Source organism: Acipenser ruthenus, chromosome 19, assembly GCF_902713425.1.
Source record: "Acipenser ruthenus chromosome 19, fAciRut3.2 maternal haplotype, whole genome shotgun sequence".
Taxonomy (NCBI): Eukaryota; Metazoa; Chordata; class Actinopteri; order Acipenseriformes; family Acipenseridae; genus Acipenser; species Acipenser ruthenus.
In genome coordinates, this window is record NC_081207.1 from 12,571,447 (window position 1) to 12,588,985 (window position 17,539).

Genomic DNA, 17,539 nt, shown 5'->3' on the forward strand with positions numbered 1-17,539 from the left:
TGTTGTTTTATTCCTCCAGAACAATTTAAACAGATATTATGTCACATATAACAGAAACTGTAACAACCTGGGGTATTATTATGTTAATTACAGAAAGGCAAATAAACACCCCAGCAAATGTTTCACATCATCTCCTACTTACATCAACAAGCTGTCCGATTACTTTGGCATAGACTGAGAACGCACGGTAGAATTATGTTTTGTAAATTGCCAATACTGTATTCCAGTGCTTTCTTTTGCAATAATGTTCACTCAGTCTTTATATAGTACACGTGCAGTACAGTACATTGCTGTTTTTAGACACGCTGATGTAATTGACATTAATTTATAATGCCCTGACGATAACATTTATGTATGTATGTATGTATGTATGTATGTATGTATGTATGTATTTGGCAGAGAAACGTTAGTTTCCCATTTTTCAACTCACTTATAAAACTGATTGTGTTCATCAAAACACAACAGGGAATAATTTAAAAATTGCTAACTTGGCTGGTGACACTTACAAGATAAAATACAATTTAAAAAACTAGCCATGGTCCAGGAAGTTAAACAGAATAGTAATTGTATGCTTGTGCTGAGCACACTGCTACAGCTGAATAAACAATAGCAAAACCGGCACGACTGAACAAGTGTACTGTTTCTGATTAGGACAGCAAATTAAGGTTAAAAACTGGGCCAACCTCAGTTTTTCCGGGACGTCTAGTAATCGGATAGGTTCTACTGTAACATTATTTATAGTAAAACAATAAGAGAGTGGACAGTTGATATTTTACGTATGTGTGTGAACAAAACAGAAGAGTCTTCGGTACAATAACATTTATCCCGGTTGCTCCCTATTCCTAGACAGCTTGCCTTTGGGTCGATCCTTACCTGTCTCCCCGGTATCGGTGTCAGATTCCTGTTCTGAATCATCCCCATAAGCCGCCAGGGACGACAAGGGTGCATTTTTCTTTCCGCTCGCCATTGCTAGCGAAAGCTTATATTTACATCATCACTTCGCGACTCTCGGCTCCCTTTCGATCGCGGCCACAGAAGCTCTCTGATTGGAGCTCAAGAACTTATAGCGCAACATACCGCGACGAAAGAGGGTCATCATTCTGCGTCTTGCTACTGAAGGATATGGTTGTGTATTGGTTGCTCTTAGCAACTGAAATAGGCTGCCGCACGATTTAAATGGACAGTGCGAAAAATGTACTGATATTAATGTTTACCATAAACTCAAATATAACTGTCAATTCAACGCATATAATAAACATGCTGGTATTTTGCAACATGACTGCAAAATACCGTCCATTAAGCCGCACGGTAATACAAAGTAAATTATTCCCGGGTAAACATTTAACATTTGGTCCCGGCATTACATAATGAAACAAACAAAATACAAACCAAAACTTTTCCAGTATTGAGAACAAATTTTGAAAATTGAGAACAAGTATTATTTTCCAGCCTTAATCCGCTAACGTTTATGATTGACCTGAGTTTGGGAGGCTAAAGCACGCATGTGCAGAACAGACAAAATAAACACTTTACTGTTTTACTACATTAAAATGTCCGTGTTTTATTATCCACGAACACTGATCATGAGCAATTATTTTAGTTTTATATATAGAGAATAATTAAGTATGAAAGATTTTATTTTAATTATGAATATCTCGCAGTGAGGTCATTTGTGTGCGTCCGAAGAAATTGAGAAAAAGTTAGATTTGAGTGACAGCGCAGCCGCACAAAAAATGAATTAATTTGGTTTAATTTACCCACTTCATAAAAGTCAGCCTCGGGGGTGTTTGTTTTGGAGTGCAAATTGATATTCACAGGGTTTAAACGCTGTTGATATGTTTTTGACTAGGTTATAGCTGCTGTATTTTGATTTGACCAAGTGGTTTGGACAGAGTACTGCTGCTAATCGCTTTCTTACAGTGACTTTTTCATGAGTCACAGAAGCCACTGTTCTATTTTTTAGCCAGTGGCAGGACTATTTCTAGATAAAAGTTACGTACTGAGGCATGTCGTCCAACAAAAAAAACCCAAACGACTCCTCCAACCCCGTCTGGGATTGCAAGATCAAACAAGCTCTTAAAAACGTCTTCGGATTCGACTCATTTCGGACTCCCCTGCAAGAAAACGCCACTAGAGCGGTGGTACAAGGTATTTTTTCAATGCTAAAATCATTTACATAATTCAATGTCAAATTTTGTCCAAGTTCCACAATAGCAAAACATTGTAGTGCGTGTGTTTTGTTTGAAAGATCCAGACATTTCATTTCTGGGCTAATTCACTACAAAATATGTAAATACATTTAGATCGCCGTTTTATTAACTTTTGGGGTATCTCAGGTGAGTCTGCTTACTTGCATGTGACCAGTTGATGCTGTGTCTAAATATTCTCTAAGTGAGAACTGGAAACAGTCTCAAACTGCTGTGCAACAGGAGTCTTCTTTCAAACCCTGATGATAGAGATGCCCATTGCCAACTGCAGTTCTCTCTGCTTCTCCTGCTGTGGATTCCTGATCTGATCTTTCTGCTCCTCAAGGTGAAAAGGATGTGTTTGTGTGCATGCCCACTGGCGCTGGGAAATCACTCTGTTACCAGCTGCCTGCTGTCCTGGCTAAGGGAGTCACCATCGTTGTGTCCCCACTCATTGCACTTATTCAGGTAACTGGACGATGTAGAACAAAGCCACTGCTTTCTAGTGAATCTGATTATGAGACCCAATTCTATAAGCAGTTCTGGTCCTCAGGGGTAACTATTCAGATAAGTTCTGGTACGGCAAAGGAATTAAACTGAACGGTGGCTTCCTGTGGACAGTGGAAACAGGGTAGAATAGTCCAATTTTCAAACTGTTTAAATTATGTAAACACATGTGATGCTGATTAATTGTGTTATATGGGGATGGGATTCTTCCATTTTTGATGATATAAATAGTGCCAGGTGTTGTGTGCATGCAAGTGATGATCTGTGTGGCGTTGTCCTCTTCAGTTACAGTGAACCGAACAATCGTGATGTGCTAGGTTTGGGCACTTGCATCTCATGCAAAAATAAATTTCATATAAAAAACATAAGGAAATGTATGAATGAGAGGAGGCCATTCGGCCCATCAATTCTCATCTAGTTTCTAGTAGCTGATTGATCACAAAACCTTGTTAAGCTGGGTCTTAAATGTACCAGAAATACAGCATCAACAACATGACTAGGTTACCCAATACATACCCTCACCGCCAGACCTGGGGTCCATAATTATAATTACAATTACAGCAGCAATTACAATTATGCTGCAGTCATTACAATTATAATTCTGGTACAATTATACAAAAAAAGTAAATAAACAACTACACACTAACATGTTTACTCTATTTATTCTAAATAGCCAAGCAATAATCACAGGTACAAATACAGAAACATACTATATAACTTTTTTAAACAAATGGGGCATGAACAGTTATTTTCATGAACAATGTAACTGTCCATTGCATCTGAGGAACATAAGCTTCTCAAACCAAGCATCTGAGAGAACGTCTCTGGAACGGGTCACTTGGTATTGTTGCCAGAAGGCCAGTGGGTCTATGTCGTCATGGATACTGGGCTGGCTAAAGCAGCTCTCCACGTGCTTCTCTTTATGGCAGTACTTGCACTTCATCTTGAAGTTACCAAGGGTTGAAAATACAAGAATGTGACGGTATCATGATCACTCAGTGTAAAAAACAACCTGGAACTGCGAATGATTAAGCATGGTGAAGTGTGATCTTATATAGAGCTCATTATTAGCTGTTCACATGAGTTTGAATTCCAGTGTAATTCATTTGGACCATTGGTCTCTGATCAAGGTATAGTTCTTCCTTTGTTTGCTAAATGCCGTTAGATTTGAATGGCATAAGGTGCTTCTAATATTGAGCTATCAGTGCTGCTGTAATTGTAATTGTCATTCAGCAAAATGATACTGATATGCAGTGGATCACTGTGGCAAAGTGGTTTGCAGTGCACAGGTGTAGAGGTGATGCAGTGCTTAGAAACAACAGTCCTGCAACAGTTCAATGGTAAATAACAAAGCTTTATTTATGGCTTTTAAAAATAACACCGGCTATACACAACGATGTGTACAGTCAAAACCACAGGGTTTAGTCCCGAAATGATGATAATAATAAACACACTTTTTAAAACACCAACACAATCACCAGTCCAATAGCGAGTGCTCCGGGTGCAAGTGCTTAACAGTGGTACGATGCGGTACGGTGCAGTCCGGGTTTGATGCTGGCTTAACAGCGACAGTTCCCGGATCTTTAGCCGTCTACAATGACAAACAAGAGCAGTTAGTTGACAAACAGTACAACACTAACCACTCACGGTTTCTTTTACTTCTTGTAACAATAACAGAGGAACAGATCGCTTGGCCACATCCCCTGATATACCTTAAGTCCCGCCCCCTTCAGTAGCGAGTGCAATCACGTCTCCTCCAATCCATGACTGACACATCAGCTACCGTATTAGGGCTATGACTTCTGGTATTGTGGATCCGCCCCCATCTTGGATCGCTGGCTTCCAACTGACCCTGGAATGAACTGTCAAACCATCCAGTCCGGGGCACACTGTTCCTGTTAAACAGCGCCCTCACAGGTCGGGAGGGAGATTGTTGACTCGGATTCATTTGCTCTCTGTCACAATCACATATGTTTATCAAATTATCAAATTCTGAAAAAATAAGTATGACGAAGGCATAATTGATTAATTGTTACATGGTATAATTGCAGCTACAATTACACAGATGTGCCAAGGTTCAGCTTCAATTACATTGCAATTGGAATGAATTATGAATGACACAATTACAATTGTAATTGACCTCAGGATTGAAGTCATTAAAATATTAAAAGTAGTTGACATTGTTAACCCAAACCAATACTTTAAGCACACCACAAGGACCAGGGCCAGAGGACACAGTTGGAAATTAAGTGGAGATAGACTTAGGACAGAGGGAAGGAGACACTTCTTCACACAGAGAATGGTGAGGCTGTGGAATGGGTAACCTAGTCATGTTGTTGAGACAGAATCACTTAGATCCTTTCAGACATAACTTGACAAAGTTTTGAGAACTGGACAAGCTTAGATGGGCTGAATAGCCTTCTCTCGTTCGTAAATTTTCTTATGTTCTTAATGTTACTCTGGTTAATGACTGTACAAATATTTGACCTGCAGGTCCCCAACTCGTAGCCTGTAAAAGTACTAACCCTGTGTTTGTGTGTTTGCAGGACCAGGTGGATCACCTCCTTGCTATGAAGGTGAAGGCCTGCTCTCTGAACTCCACGCTTCAAGCACAGGAGCGGCGGAAGATTGAGGCAGACCTACAGAGTGAGAGCCCCTGTATCAAGCTGCTCTACATCACCCCAGAGATGGCAGCGTCCCATTCCTTTCAGCCCTTGCTGTCCTTGCTGTTGTTCCGTGGGCTGCTGTCCTACCTCATTGTGGATGAGGCGCACTGCGTCTCCCAGTGGGGACACGACTTCCGGCCTGACTACCTGAAGCTGGGCTTTCTGCGTGACCGTATTCCAGGAACCCCCTGTGTGGCACTGACCGCCACGGCCACAAAGAAGGTCCAGGACGACATTGCACACTCCTTGCACCTGCGCCAGCCCCTTGCCAACTTCAAAACACCTTGCTTCAGGACAAACCTCTTCTACGATGTGATCTTCAGGAATCTGCTGCCCGACCCCTACTCAGACCTCAAGGACTTCTGTCAGCAAGCGCTAGGAGAAAAGAACACAGATGGGGTAACTCTTGATAGCTATGATAGCACTTCCTGATTGTTTGGCATGTTTGTTATGAGGTGGTGATGATCGACAGGAAGAACGTCTTCTACTCGCTGTACACCTAAGACATGTTTTGGAAGAACTGTGTGACATATTGAGACAGATAGTGCATGTAAAATGCTTTGGTCAGATCTATTACACATGGTACTTCACACAGAATTACTTTTATTCAACAGTCTAAGGTAGACTTTAACCTGTAATAAAAACATGTGTTCAAAATCTGTAAAGATGTAAAAGTTAGAGCCATTATCTCATATCTCGGAGTTAGTCAGTATCATGACCATATACAGTGGCTCTCAAAAGTATTCACCCCCCTTGGACTTTTCCACGTTTTATTGTGTTACAACATGGAATCAGAATGGATTTAATTAGGAGTTTTTGCCACTGATCAACAAAAAAAGTCCATAATGTCAAAGTGAAAAATAAAATCTACAAATTGTTCTAAATGAATTACAAATACAAAACAGAAAATAATTGATTGCATAACCCCCTTTGGTAGAGGCACCTTTGGCAGCAATTACAGCCATGAGTCTATTTGGATAAGTCTCGACCAGCTTTGCACATCTGGACACTGCAATTTTTGCCCATTCTTCTTTGCAAAATTGATCAAGCTCCGTCAAGTTGGATGGGGACCTTTGGTTAACAGCAATTTTCAACTCTTTCCACATATTCTCAATTGGATTGAGGTCCGGGCTTTGACTGGGCCACTCCAGGACATTGACCTTTTTGTTTTTAAGCCACACCAGTGTGGCTTTGGCTGTATGTTTGGGGTCATTGTCCTGCTGGAAGATGTATCTTCTCCCAAGTCCCAGGTCTCTTGCAAACTTCAGCAGGTTTTCCTCCAGGATTTCTCTGTACTTTGTTGCATCCATTTTGCCCTCTATCTTCACGAGCTTTCCAGGCCCTGACGGAGAGAAGCATCCCCATAGCATGATGCTGCCACCACCATGCTTCACGTTGGGGATGGTGTTCTCATGATGATGTGCGGTGTTAGGCTTGCGCCAAACATAGCGCTTAGCGTTGAGGCCAAAAAGCTCTATTTTGGTCTCATCAGACTATAGAATCTTCTTCCACTTGGTCTCAGAGTCTCCCACATGCCTTCTGGCAAACTCTAGCCAAGAGCTGATGTGAGTTTTTTTCAACGATGGCTTTCTTTTTGCCACTCTCCCATAAAGGCCAGTTTTGGGAAGCACCCAGGCTATTGTTGCCGTATGCACAGTGTCTCCCAGCTTATTCCGGATTTGCTTTGAATGTTCCTTTGTCTTCATGATGTAGTTTCTGTTAGGAAATGTACTAACCAACTGTGGGACCTCCCAGAGACAGGTGTATTTAACCTGAAATCATGTGAAACACATTAATTGCACACAGGTGGACTCCATTCAACTAATTATGTGACTTCTAAAGACAACTGGTTGCACCAGAGCTTATTTAGGTGTGTCATAGCAAAGGGGGCGAATACTTATGCAATCAATTATTTTCTGTTTTATATTTGTAATTAATTTAGAACAATGTGTTGTTTTTTTATTTTTCACTTTGACATTATGGACTTTTTTGTGTTGATCAGTGGCAAAAACTCCTAATTAAATCCATTTTGATTCCATGTTGTAACACAATAAAATGTGGAAAAGTCCAAGGGGGGTGAATACTTTTGAGAGCCACTGTAAGTTATAACAACACCTGGAAGATGTATTGGACCTTGCTGTGCTGTTTCCTATCTTCCTGGATCCCAGAGCTTGGTGGTATGTTTATATTTTTGGCTGCAGTCCCGGAATTAGTGTCTTCTTTCTTTTTGGCCAGGTAGTAGACGGTGCACCACGATAAGTCAGTTGATGCACCTATTATTACTCGGGAGTTCCCCCAAGTTAACTTTTAAAGACAGTAACTTACTCAGTTGCTAGGATACGGTCTGGCTGCAATGACATGCAGTAGTGTCATATGGGATTAGTTAACTCAACGGGCTTTCATTTTTAGATACATTTTATGTTTGTATTTTCAGACACCATTAAAACGTTATTTTATTGTACATGTTTTTGGACAGGTAACATGTTCACCACCCAGCCATTAGAGTATGGCTGCTCATTTTCAAAGAGCCTGTAATCATGTTGTTAATGAGTCTTCTTGCTATTTGACTTGATATCAAGTTGTGAACTCAATGCAGTAACATACCTCTGTCCTGTGTAGGGATTCTCTGGTTGTGGGATCATTTACTGTCGGACCAGAGACAGCTGTGGAGAGGTGGCAAATAAGCTGACCCAAAGAGGGATCTTGTCCAAGGCTTACCATGCAGGTATGGAGGCTGGTGCTAGCGGGATTGCACAGTGCTTTCAAAGGAGAATGCTCCTGTAAGGGTTACCATGCAGGTGTGGAAGCTGGGGCTATCAGGGTTGGTACACCACTTTCGAAGAAGGATTCCCTTGTAAGGAGGGCACATAAGGCTCTTGAGGCTCGTATTCCTCCAAGATTTCTCAAAGTGCTTTTGGATTGGAGACGGATGGAGATGGTTGCTTTTATTACTTTTTCTTTTCAAATGTGTTGAATCTTCTGAAAGCTGAGGAAAACGTGCCTCTGCCATGTTTTTTCTTTGATGTGAAAGGTGAGCACAGCAGTCCAGATCAGAGCGGTTGCTATGAGAATATGTACTGTTGCTATGAATATAGACCGTTATTAAAGACTACAGAATGGGGGCTATAGTGCAAACTATAATCTGCCATGTGATGGCGTTTTAACGAATCACAAGACACATGTTTTTGCTTACGATTGTAAGTCGCCCTGGATAAGGGCGTCTGCTAAGAAATAAATAATAATAATAATAATGTTCTTATGTACAGAAAACAACACATTTATAGTAAATGTATTTGTAAGAAATATATTATGAAATCGTAACTAGTAAAAATCATCACTGTAACAGTACTTTCTTTTCTCACTTCGTGAAATGCATGGCATTCAATAGTACTTGGTTCATGGTGCTGATCTGCATTGCTTTCCTTTCTTTTAGCAATACAACTATGTACAGATATCAATGTTTCACACATTGCTCTTGACTGGTGAGAGTCATATTCACTGGTGACATAAGAAGTAGCACACATAATTATGTGACGGTGGAAGACCAAAGAACTTAACATAACCTGTTTTGTAAAATAACTTTTTTTTTTTTTTTTTTACAGTAACAAATATTGTAATTATGTATTGGGTTAATTATATCTCTGAAATTATGGATCCTTTTAAGCCATTAGATTCAAATGTTTGCCCCAATGTGCTTCACACGGATTCCCTGAAGTCTGCTTTGTGGATTTGCAGGCCTGAAGGCAGGTGACCGGGCAACGGTGCAGAACGAGTGGATGGAGGGCAAGGTGCCGGTCATTGTGGCCACCATCAGCTTTGGAATGGGGGTGGACAAGGCCAACGTCAGGTCAGTGAATGCTCGGCACAACCCTTTCCTTGCTTTCGGTTTAAGCACTTGCATCCTTACTGGGAAGTGTCTGATTTGACCCTGCCAGTATCTGTGCTTCATGTGGTTCACTGTGTTCACTGTGTGTGAGTCTTCATTTTAAGGTACTTGTGTGTGCTGTGTATAATAAGCTCAGGTGCTATGCAAATATAAATACCTTGATGTGGTAATCCATTCATCGCTGTCAGCAGCCACACAGTGCAGGAAAGCAATCAAAGGCAAAACGGATGCTTCGGTATAGAGCCGAAAGTGTAGAGTATAAATCCAAGGAGATTATGAAGTTGTATAGTGCACTGGTGAGATCGCACTTGGAATATTGTGTCCAATTCTGGTCGCCACAGTACCAAAGGGACATTGGAGACCCTGGAGAGAGTCCGTAGAAGAACAACCAGACTAATTCCAGGACTTAAAGGACTGAGCTACGAAGATAGGCAGAAAGAACTGAATCAATTTTGCCTGGATAAAAATAATCAGGGGAGATGATTTGAAGTCTTTAAAATCTTAAGGGAAGTTAGTGGAGATTGGTTTAGGACAGAGGGAAGGAGACACTTCTTCACACAGAGAATGGTGCGGGTCAGGAATGGGCTGCCTAGTCATGTTGTTCAGGTAGAATCACTTGAATCATTTAAGACCCAACTTGACACAGTTCTGAGATCAGTCAGCTACAAGGATTGAGACAAGCTTAGATGGGCCTCATGGCCACTCGGCTGTACATTTTCTTATGTTCTTACACTTGGGTAAAGAACATAAAAAACATGCTTTCAATTAGTGCTGCACTTGCTTGGTGGAGGGCCCCCACCCCTTCAATGGCTTATTTCCTGTTATTAACCAACCAGCTGCTTTCCCTATTGACTGTCAGTCAGTAACATGCTTTCACCCAGAATACATTGCGAGATGAAATCAAAATTACTTTATACCCTGTTAAATGTGTTTGATGGCACAAGTTTTTTATTATTGTTTTATTGGGTACATTAAATAAAACCTGGATAATAAAGCCTTGCTGGCTGGATAAAGCCTTCCCCTGACCTGGCTGTCTTGGCAGGTTTGTGGCTCATTGGAACATTGCCAAGTCCATGGCAGGGTATTACCAGGAGTCCGGGCGAGCAGGCAGAGATGAAGCGCCCTCTTGCTGCAGGCTGTACTACTCCAGGACAGACCAGGACCAGCTCAGGTTCCTCATCACAAAGGAGATTTCCATGAGCCAGGTAAGCTAGACACACAAATTAATGGGACGGTGTGACAGGGTGGCCTGTTTATTTGTTTTTGTTACTAAAGTATTTTTTGTTGACTCCAAGAACCTTTCCTACTTCCCTTCATATATTATATATTATAACTACCTGAGAATGCTCAGGGTTTAAAGTTCAGCTTCAGCTCTAACCTTGAAGATGGATGCTGGAGAGACTCATATGGCATATTTCTTTCTGTAGCCTTTTTTTTTTTTTTTTTTTAAACAGTCAGGATCCTAATACCAATTCTGTTTGCTTATCTTGTTATTGACCGTCTCATATATTTCACTAACTACTATAAAAAATACAGTGGCTACGAGATATAGTATCCAATATACTGTATATATAGTATCCAACATACTGTATATATAGTATCCAACATACTGTATATATGGGCTTTTCTGTGATGGTTTGAATGTACCCTTAAGTCATTCCGTCCACAGCGGCCAATTTGGATTCTATTATGAACCCCTGCAGTAAATTGCTCGAAAACCCTTAATAATTCTGTGACTATGAGAAGTTTAGCCTGTATCATGTTCAGTTTAATTTTGGAACTATTGAACTCACAAAAACAAAATTCTGTCTGTTTTTGTTTATTATTTTAGCGCACACTTCAAGTTTTAATATTAACAGGCTGTAATATGATTGGTTTACTGACACAACGCCATATGACGTTCACAGGGACTGGGGAAGTAGAACAGTGGACACCACACAGTGCTACAGGGCTTGAGTGAAAAACAAGTAATGATACCAAGAGGCGAATGAGCAAACAGATCAGGGTATAATGCACTACCTTCGTAGATATCACAACTTTATACGACTGATCCCTTTATTTTATCATATCTGTTTTGCATCTTCAGCACTAAGAATGAGAACATTTCTACTGCTTGTTCTACTAATCAATCAGCTGTTTTGCATGGGGTGCTAGTGTGTCTAGATCTGCACAGAAACAGAAGTAGATAGCCATTTAACCAATTGGGATAGTTGTGGCGATTTTCCTGTGAAGAAAGTTACAAGAGTTGCTATGACGACGTACTCCCCGCCCCTGAGCATATTATGATTTGTATTTTGTTTTGTTGTATTGTTTGCCAGGACGAACGAGGTGCTGTCTGTCGTTATTTGTTATTGGTTTGTTTTAGTTTTTAGAAACACCTTGTGAGAATGCGTGACTGATCAGATACTGATTTATATAATTAGCATCCGTAATAAACCTGTGTAAAATGTGACCGAGGGATAATACATTAATAGCTAGTTAATCCCTCGTCAATACTATGAAGACCTGCAGCTTTGGCTGCAACGGGTTGTTAAGTGTTCAGTGAGTAGAGAGAGAGAGAGAGGTAACAAAATAATTAAATAACGATTGCTATGTGTGCTGGATTAGCACAGTACTTGTTTCATTTATTGTGTAAGTGTTTTGGTTTTGTTTACATCTTTTATTTTGAATGAAATGGTCACAGCACTTTTCATTACCCCAGTCTGTTGTTGTCTCCATTCATTTCCTGGTCTGACGTCATCTGAGTCATCCTGTTCACAGTTGCTCAACCCATTTAAAAGTGACCCTTAAATACACACAAATGGCAATTTAGTGTCCTAGTGCTCTATATAGCGCTTGCATTGCACTTTCCTCTCTTGCACTCCAGGAGTCAAAATGGCATTTTTCACTGTTCAGTAGAATTTATATTCTAATGTCATTTTTCCCAATTCTAATAAAATGCTAAAAAGAAAACGATCTAAAAAAAAAAGTTTAAATCAGAGTGGTTTTCTTTTGATCCACTAGGAGGCAGTCTAATATCATATTTCCATCTCCTCCATGAAACCAGTCTGTCATTAGGTAATTTCCACCATCAGCACAAGCTGGACAGATAGTTCTGCCAGCCCACAATCCTAACTGGGACTGAGGGAGTGCCAATTAAAATCCATCTGCTGCTGTTTTCAAATGTCTTTTTGGAAACGTGGCATAAGAAACTCAATTACGGTAGTCTAGCCTTTAGCTTGTAACTAATAAAATACCTCAATACAACCTGCAGAATTTGTTTGCGGCTATTTAAAACCATGATGGCATCATTAAGCCAACCAACCAACCAATGAACACATGTAAAACCAGAGAATAAGAATGTCTTGTATGAGTGTGCTGAAGGTGGTGATAAATATAACAGTTTCAGTGTATTTAGACATAAAATGCTGAGAATAGAATAAGGTGAACACATCCTACAGCCCTGCTGTGCTTCTGCCTGTGTGGAAAAAAACGGATAGTATATGGTGTGGGATGGCAATAGGTTGCTTTGACTGTAAAACTTTGTACAGTTATCCAGTCATTGATTCTGAGTCCTTTGAGACCAAACTTGACAAAGTTTTGAGGTCTATGAGCGACTAGGAACTGGATGAGCCTCAGGTTGCTCTGAAATTTATCCATAACTTTATGCACACAACCATATGTCCATACAAAAATTCCAAAGTTTAAAAATGGACACTAGAGTTCAGTCAAAATGCTTCTCTCTCTATTGAAATAATCTTCTGCTCTTCAGTGTGAACCGTTCCCCTCTGTCTCCCCCTGCAGGCGAAACGTGGCACTGTGAAGGATTCTGATAAGGCGACCATGGCAGGCTTTGAGGCCCTGGTGGCCTTCTGTGAGCAAGATGGGTAAGTGGCTTTCTCGAGCACAGTTTGGGTTTATCAATGGAACGGTGGGCCAAGTTCTTCCCGTGTTTTTTTTTTTTTTCTTTAATACAGCTTTTTTCTTGGGACATGGTTTCAGGTATTTTGGTTTGATATCCCTGCTTTTTGTTTTGATGTGTGTATTTAATAGTGCAGAGATGAACATGATATTTTCATGTTCGGGTACCCGTTAAAAATTCAGACTTTGAATATTCGTTCATTTGCAAAATTTAATCAAACCCATCATATGTAACAGTGTATTAAAGTAAAAAGATATTCCAGAAGTAAGACTAGGTTGTGAAGGCCTTACTTTACCCCACTGAATAAACTACAATGCAAAGGATGCCATACTGTAAATAAAGTTCTACTTTTCTTTTCTTGTGTGAAATAAACAAAGTGGCCATTTTCATAAAGTACTAACATACAGTTTTTTAAGCAGAACAAGCAAGTGAAAAACAACAAATTTAACTTAAATAAACACTACAAATAAGAAGTGTTTCTGTCAGGAATGTAATTTCCGGCAGACATGGTTCTTTGCCATCAGATACACATCTAGCAATGTTCGGTTGAATATTTCGGATATTTGTCCCAGCACTAATAATTAAAAAACTCCCGAGCTGTGGTGGTAATCAAAAAATATTGCTGGGGAGCAAATTATAGGTGTAGGTGAGGGCAACTAAACACAACACAAAAGTAAAAGCCTTGCTGTTCAGTTGCACCTCTTTCGTTGTTCCTTGGAGCAGCAACAGCAGCTGTACACTGCAACAAAGATGAAAAAACTGATGAAGAGTCCCATAAATGCAACAATGACCACCAGCCCCCCCAGCGCCCAGGGCTCCTTGTGAAGTCGTGCCCACACCCCCTCCAGCGTGGCCAGCATTAAGTCTGTGAGGGAGGGGTGAGCTGTTGACATTCTGGAAAACACAAGCGGGGGGTCTATGAGGATTCTGCTACAGGGTATACTACACTGATGAATGGTCCATGAATCAGCATTTCAACCATAAAATACAAATTGTGGGGGAAAGCATGTCATAAAGGCAGTTTATAATCACTCTCTGTGTAACGTCAAGAATGATTCCCAACGACAAAGATTTGTGCCTTAAAATACATTTCAGGCAGTGTTTGTTTGCATTTTTTAATATTTGTCCCATCATTAGCATCTTGTTATGAAAACAATGGGAGATATGGGATTCAATAACCATTATTATGTTTAAAAATTGCATCAGACATGTTATTGGTATAGACATTACAAAAGAAATTGTAAGGTAAACATTCACAATTTTTCTTCTTCAAACCTAACCCTGAAAGATATGCAAAATTTAAAATTTAAAATAAGGTTTGCAGGTACTTTAAGTAAGCTAGAAATGTTATGGCATGTAAAGTATGGTAACACAATAAGCATATAGAACTCTGCAATGAATGTGTATAGAACTGTCTTATGTTTTTTATTATGACAGTGTTTTTTACATTTGGGTACTAAACATATATTTTTTAATAATATTAAGCAACATGACTTTGATTTTAGCCTCATTCTTAGGCTACCATAACGATCAGAATTTCTGAAACTACCCTACAGTAGGAGCCTTGCAAAAAACCCAACTGGTTTTGATTGGTCAAATACAATATATCCATGCAGTCAGAAATATGTCTGTGTCTGTTGAAAGTGGCAAAGTTTACTTGCCTGTAGAGTCTGTAGTGGTGTCTGCTCAGGTCCTTTGAGAAAGTTCTGTAGTTCAGTCTTGAATGGCTGTCTGGTTCTGTGTGCAGTCCCTCCCGAGAGTTTCTCAGTGCTGTGTGCTGTAATATTTACTGACAATATTGGCATGCTGTGAGGTGTGGGTTCCCTTATCAGAGCAGGCCAGGGTACAGGGCAAAGTCCCACCTCCATATACAAACATGTGTATTAGAAGGTAGAGAGAAATAAACCTGGGAACATGTTAAGAGATCTTTGGAACTCTTCTCAGTGGCTTGAAATATGCAATATGCATTTCTATGACATTGGTTGTAAAGTGGGATAAAGTCTAGATGGTGGTGTCAGGTGGACACCCTGTTCTAAATGGTATTGCCCGTGTTTATTGTGCTGTTTAATAACACTTTTGGTTATGGGTTGGGCTCAGGCCAAAAAGGAAATGAAAAGAAGTTTTAAGGTCAAACATTAACAGCTGCTGAATGTACAAGTTTTATGCTCCACCCAGTAAATTACTAACAGTGCTCACTATTTCTCATGTTTTAAAATCGGTAAAGGAAATGTACCTAATTATCAGCATTTTAAAATAATCTCATTTTATTTGCAAATAGCTGCTCTAGTAATGTATATTAAAACAGTTAATATTGTATAAAAGTCTGTTAATGTGACCGCAGGTTATTTTCTATCTTTAGCTATCAATAGCACCATCATGGGCCATGTTTTCAAAGTTTGCTCAGTCTTCAATTGACTCTCATTGTTTGAAAGGAGAAAAACACCTATTAGCAAACATCTACAGTAAGAAATGTGATTGAAGGTCTCCCAAGCAATCACAAGTTGTTTATTTCTTCATTTTGTGAGGTGCGTTACTGTTGAGTTTTCATATTTTAAAAATGTAGGAGGTAATTAAAGACTGGAGTAAACACTTTGAAAATATGGGCCTAGACATCTATTGGCAACATTTTGGCAATTTTTTTTCCATATGAACTGTAATCTGCACAGGATAATACCTGCCAAGTTTCATGTTGCTTGGTTACACCGCGTGCAGACAGGAGCAGTTTGAAGTTATTGGAATAATTCTGGCTGGGAAGCCTAGTAAAATAAAAACATCTTTACAATAACAATAGGCTTCCGAAGCCAGTTTGGAAGCCTAATAAAAACATCCCAGGTTAAAAACAGTACATAAATCTGGCACGACTAGCAAGGAATGCATCTTTGAGCATGCAGGATTTCCAAGCAGGTAACATTCATGTTTTATCTATGCCAGAAACAAACATCGGCTCAATGCAAATCAAATATTCTTTTTTTAAATGATAATATGCGAAACCCGACCTGTAGAGTGTTGTTCCATCTTACCTCCACACAGGTAGGATGGTCAAACGTAATTTTAGATTTTAATTTTAGAAATTGACTGTGATGCTTGTCTGAAAAACAAACTGTTATATCATAGAAACCACTTAGAAAAATGCGATCAAAAGAACACTATTTTGTGAGATTTGATATTTATATTTTGAGAAATTATTATACTATTAATCTAACAGGTTTTATTGTTTGTACCGACTTTAGAGCTCTGTTAAACATAAAACCACACAAACATATTGTTCCCACTCCGATTGTTGCCATCCACAGTTTTTTTGTTTTAATTATTATTTTGTCCTGGCACTGTTGTGGTGTTCGTGTGAATCTGTTATCTGCAAGGACTTTTGCTATTTTTTCATAGACTTGATTATTCCGCACAGCACCCATTAATTGTTTTTGTATTTCCGAGTCAGCCCATACATATAACAAAAATGTTGTCTCCTTGTTTTCCGACACAGTTTTGTTCGATGGCAGCCATTGTAAAGGCTTCCTATACAAGCACACGCCTCCCTGTACGTGATGACATAGTTCTTTTGTCAGCAGTCTGGCCACATCGGGTACGATAAAGCAAAGCGGGCCAGAAAAATCTGCGACGGTCGGCCAGGGCTGTTGTGGCCATCAGAGGAAGCACCCCTTTTACAGCCACTGCCAGCAGTGGAAACGAGGCAATAGTTAACCTGAACCAGCACTTAAAGCGCAGTACAGAATCCAGGACCAGAGGACACAACTGGAAATTAAGTGGAGATATCACAGAGGGAAAGAGACATTTCTTCACACAGAGAGTGGTGAGGGTATGGCATGGGTAACCTAATCATGTTGAGTCAGAATCACTTGGATCCTTTTAAGACACAATTTGACGAAGTTCTGAGATCAGTCGGCTGCTAGGAACCGGACAAGCTTCTCCCCCTCCCCCCCCCCCGCCCCGTTTCTACTGCTGGCCACCATGGCCCTGGCTGGCCGCGGCCGCTTTATCTGGTCTGGTTTGCTATATCGTACCCGATGTGGCCAGACATGGCCACAAAGGAACTACATCATTGCGTAGTAGGGAGGCATGTTCTGGATAAGAAGCCGACGGGGACAGAGCTACACATTTCAGGTTTTTTCACTACTGCAATGGCTGTCGAGAAGAGTTTGGCTAAAAGAAAGATAACGTGATAACGTGTTTTTTTTTTTTTTTTTTTTTTTTTTGGCCAGCCCTGACCTGCAGTGGAAATAAGGCATTAGATTGGTCAAATGGTCTTCTCTCATTCATGCATTTTCTTATCTTCTTAAATATTTAGTAATGTCCCTTTAGTTATTTTTGTCTTGTAATTTCTTTATGTTTTTGCATTAAAAGAAACTAGCAACAGCTCTGCCAATTTTGCCAAATG

At 40.0% G+C, this 17,539-nt stretch overlaps 2 protein-coding genes across 9 annotated transcripts in view; one reads left to right on the plus strand and one right to left on the minus strand.

The window, feature by feature from the left end:
* LOC117424106 (SAP30-binding protein-like) overlaps nt 1–1,021 on the minus strand; it is a 42,306-nt gene extending 41,285 nt beyond the window's left edge. For all 7 annotated transcript variants that reach the window (XM_058992488.1, XM_058992485.1, XM_058992490.1 and 4 more), the window contains exon 1: nt 874–1,021. In XM_058992488.1, the coding sequence (XP_058848471.1) occupies nt 874–967 (94 nt within the window). In that variant the 5' untranslated portion in view covers nt 968–1,021. The remainder of the gene's footprint in view (nt 1–873) is intronic.
* Nucleotides 1,022–1,557: 536 nt separating this feature from the next.
* LOC117424260 (ATP-dependent DNA helicase Q5-like) overlaps nt 1,558–17,539 on the plus strand; it is a 52,533-nt gene continuing 36,551 nt past the window's right edge. Inside the window, exons 1-7 of one of the 2 annotated variants that reach the window (XM_058992491.1) lie at nt 1,558–2,148; nt 2,533–2,654; nt 5,240–5,758; nt 7,979–8,084; nt 9,095–9,206; nt 10,288–10,450; nt 13,029–13,111. In XM_058992491.1, coding sequence (XP_058848474.1) covers nt 2,007–2,148; nt 2,533–2,654; nt 5,240–5,758; nt 7,979–8,084; nt 9,095–9,206; nt 10,288–10,450; nt 13,029–13,111 — 1,247 coding nt within the window. In that variant the 5' untranslated portion in view covers nt 1,558–2,006. The remainder of the gene's footprint in view (nt 2,149–2,532; nt 2,655–5,239; nt 5,759–7,978; nt 8,085–9,094; nt 9,207–10,287; nt 10,451–13,028; nt 13,112–17,539) is intronic. The other variant, XM_034040464.3, reaches the window with a different exon arrangement.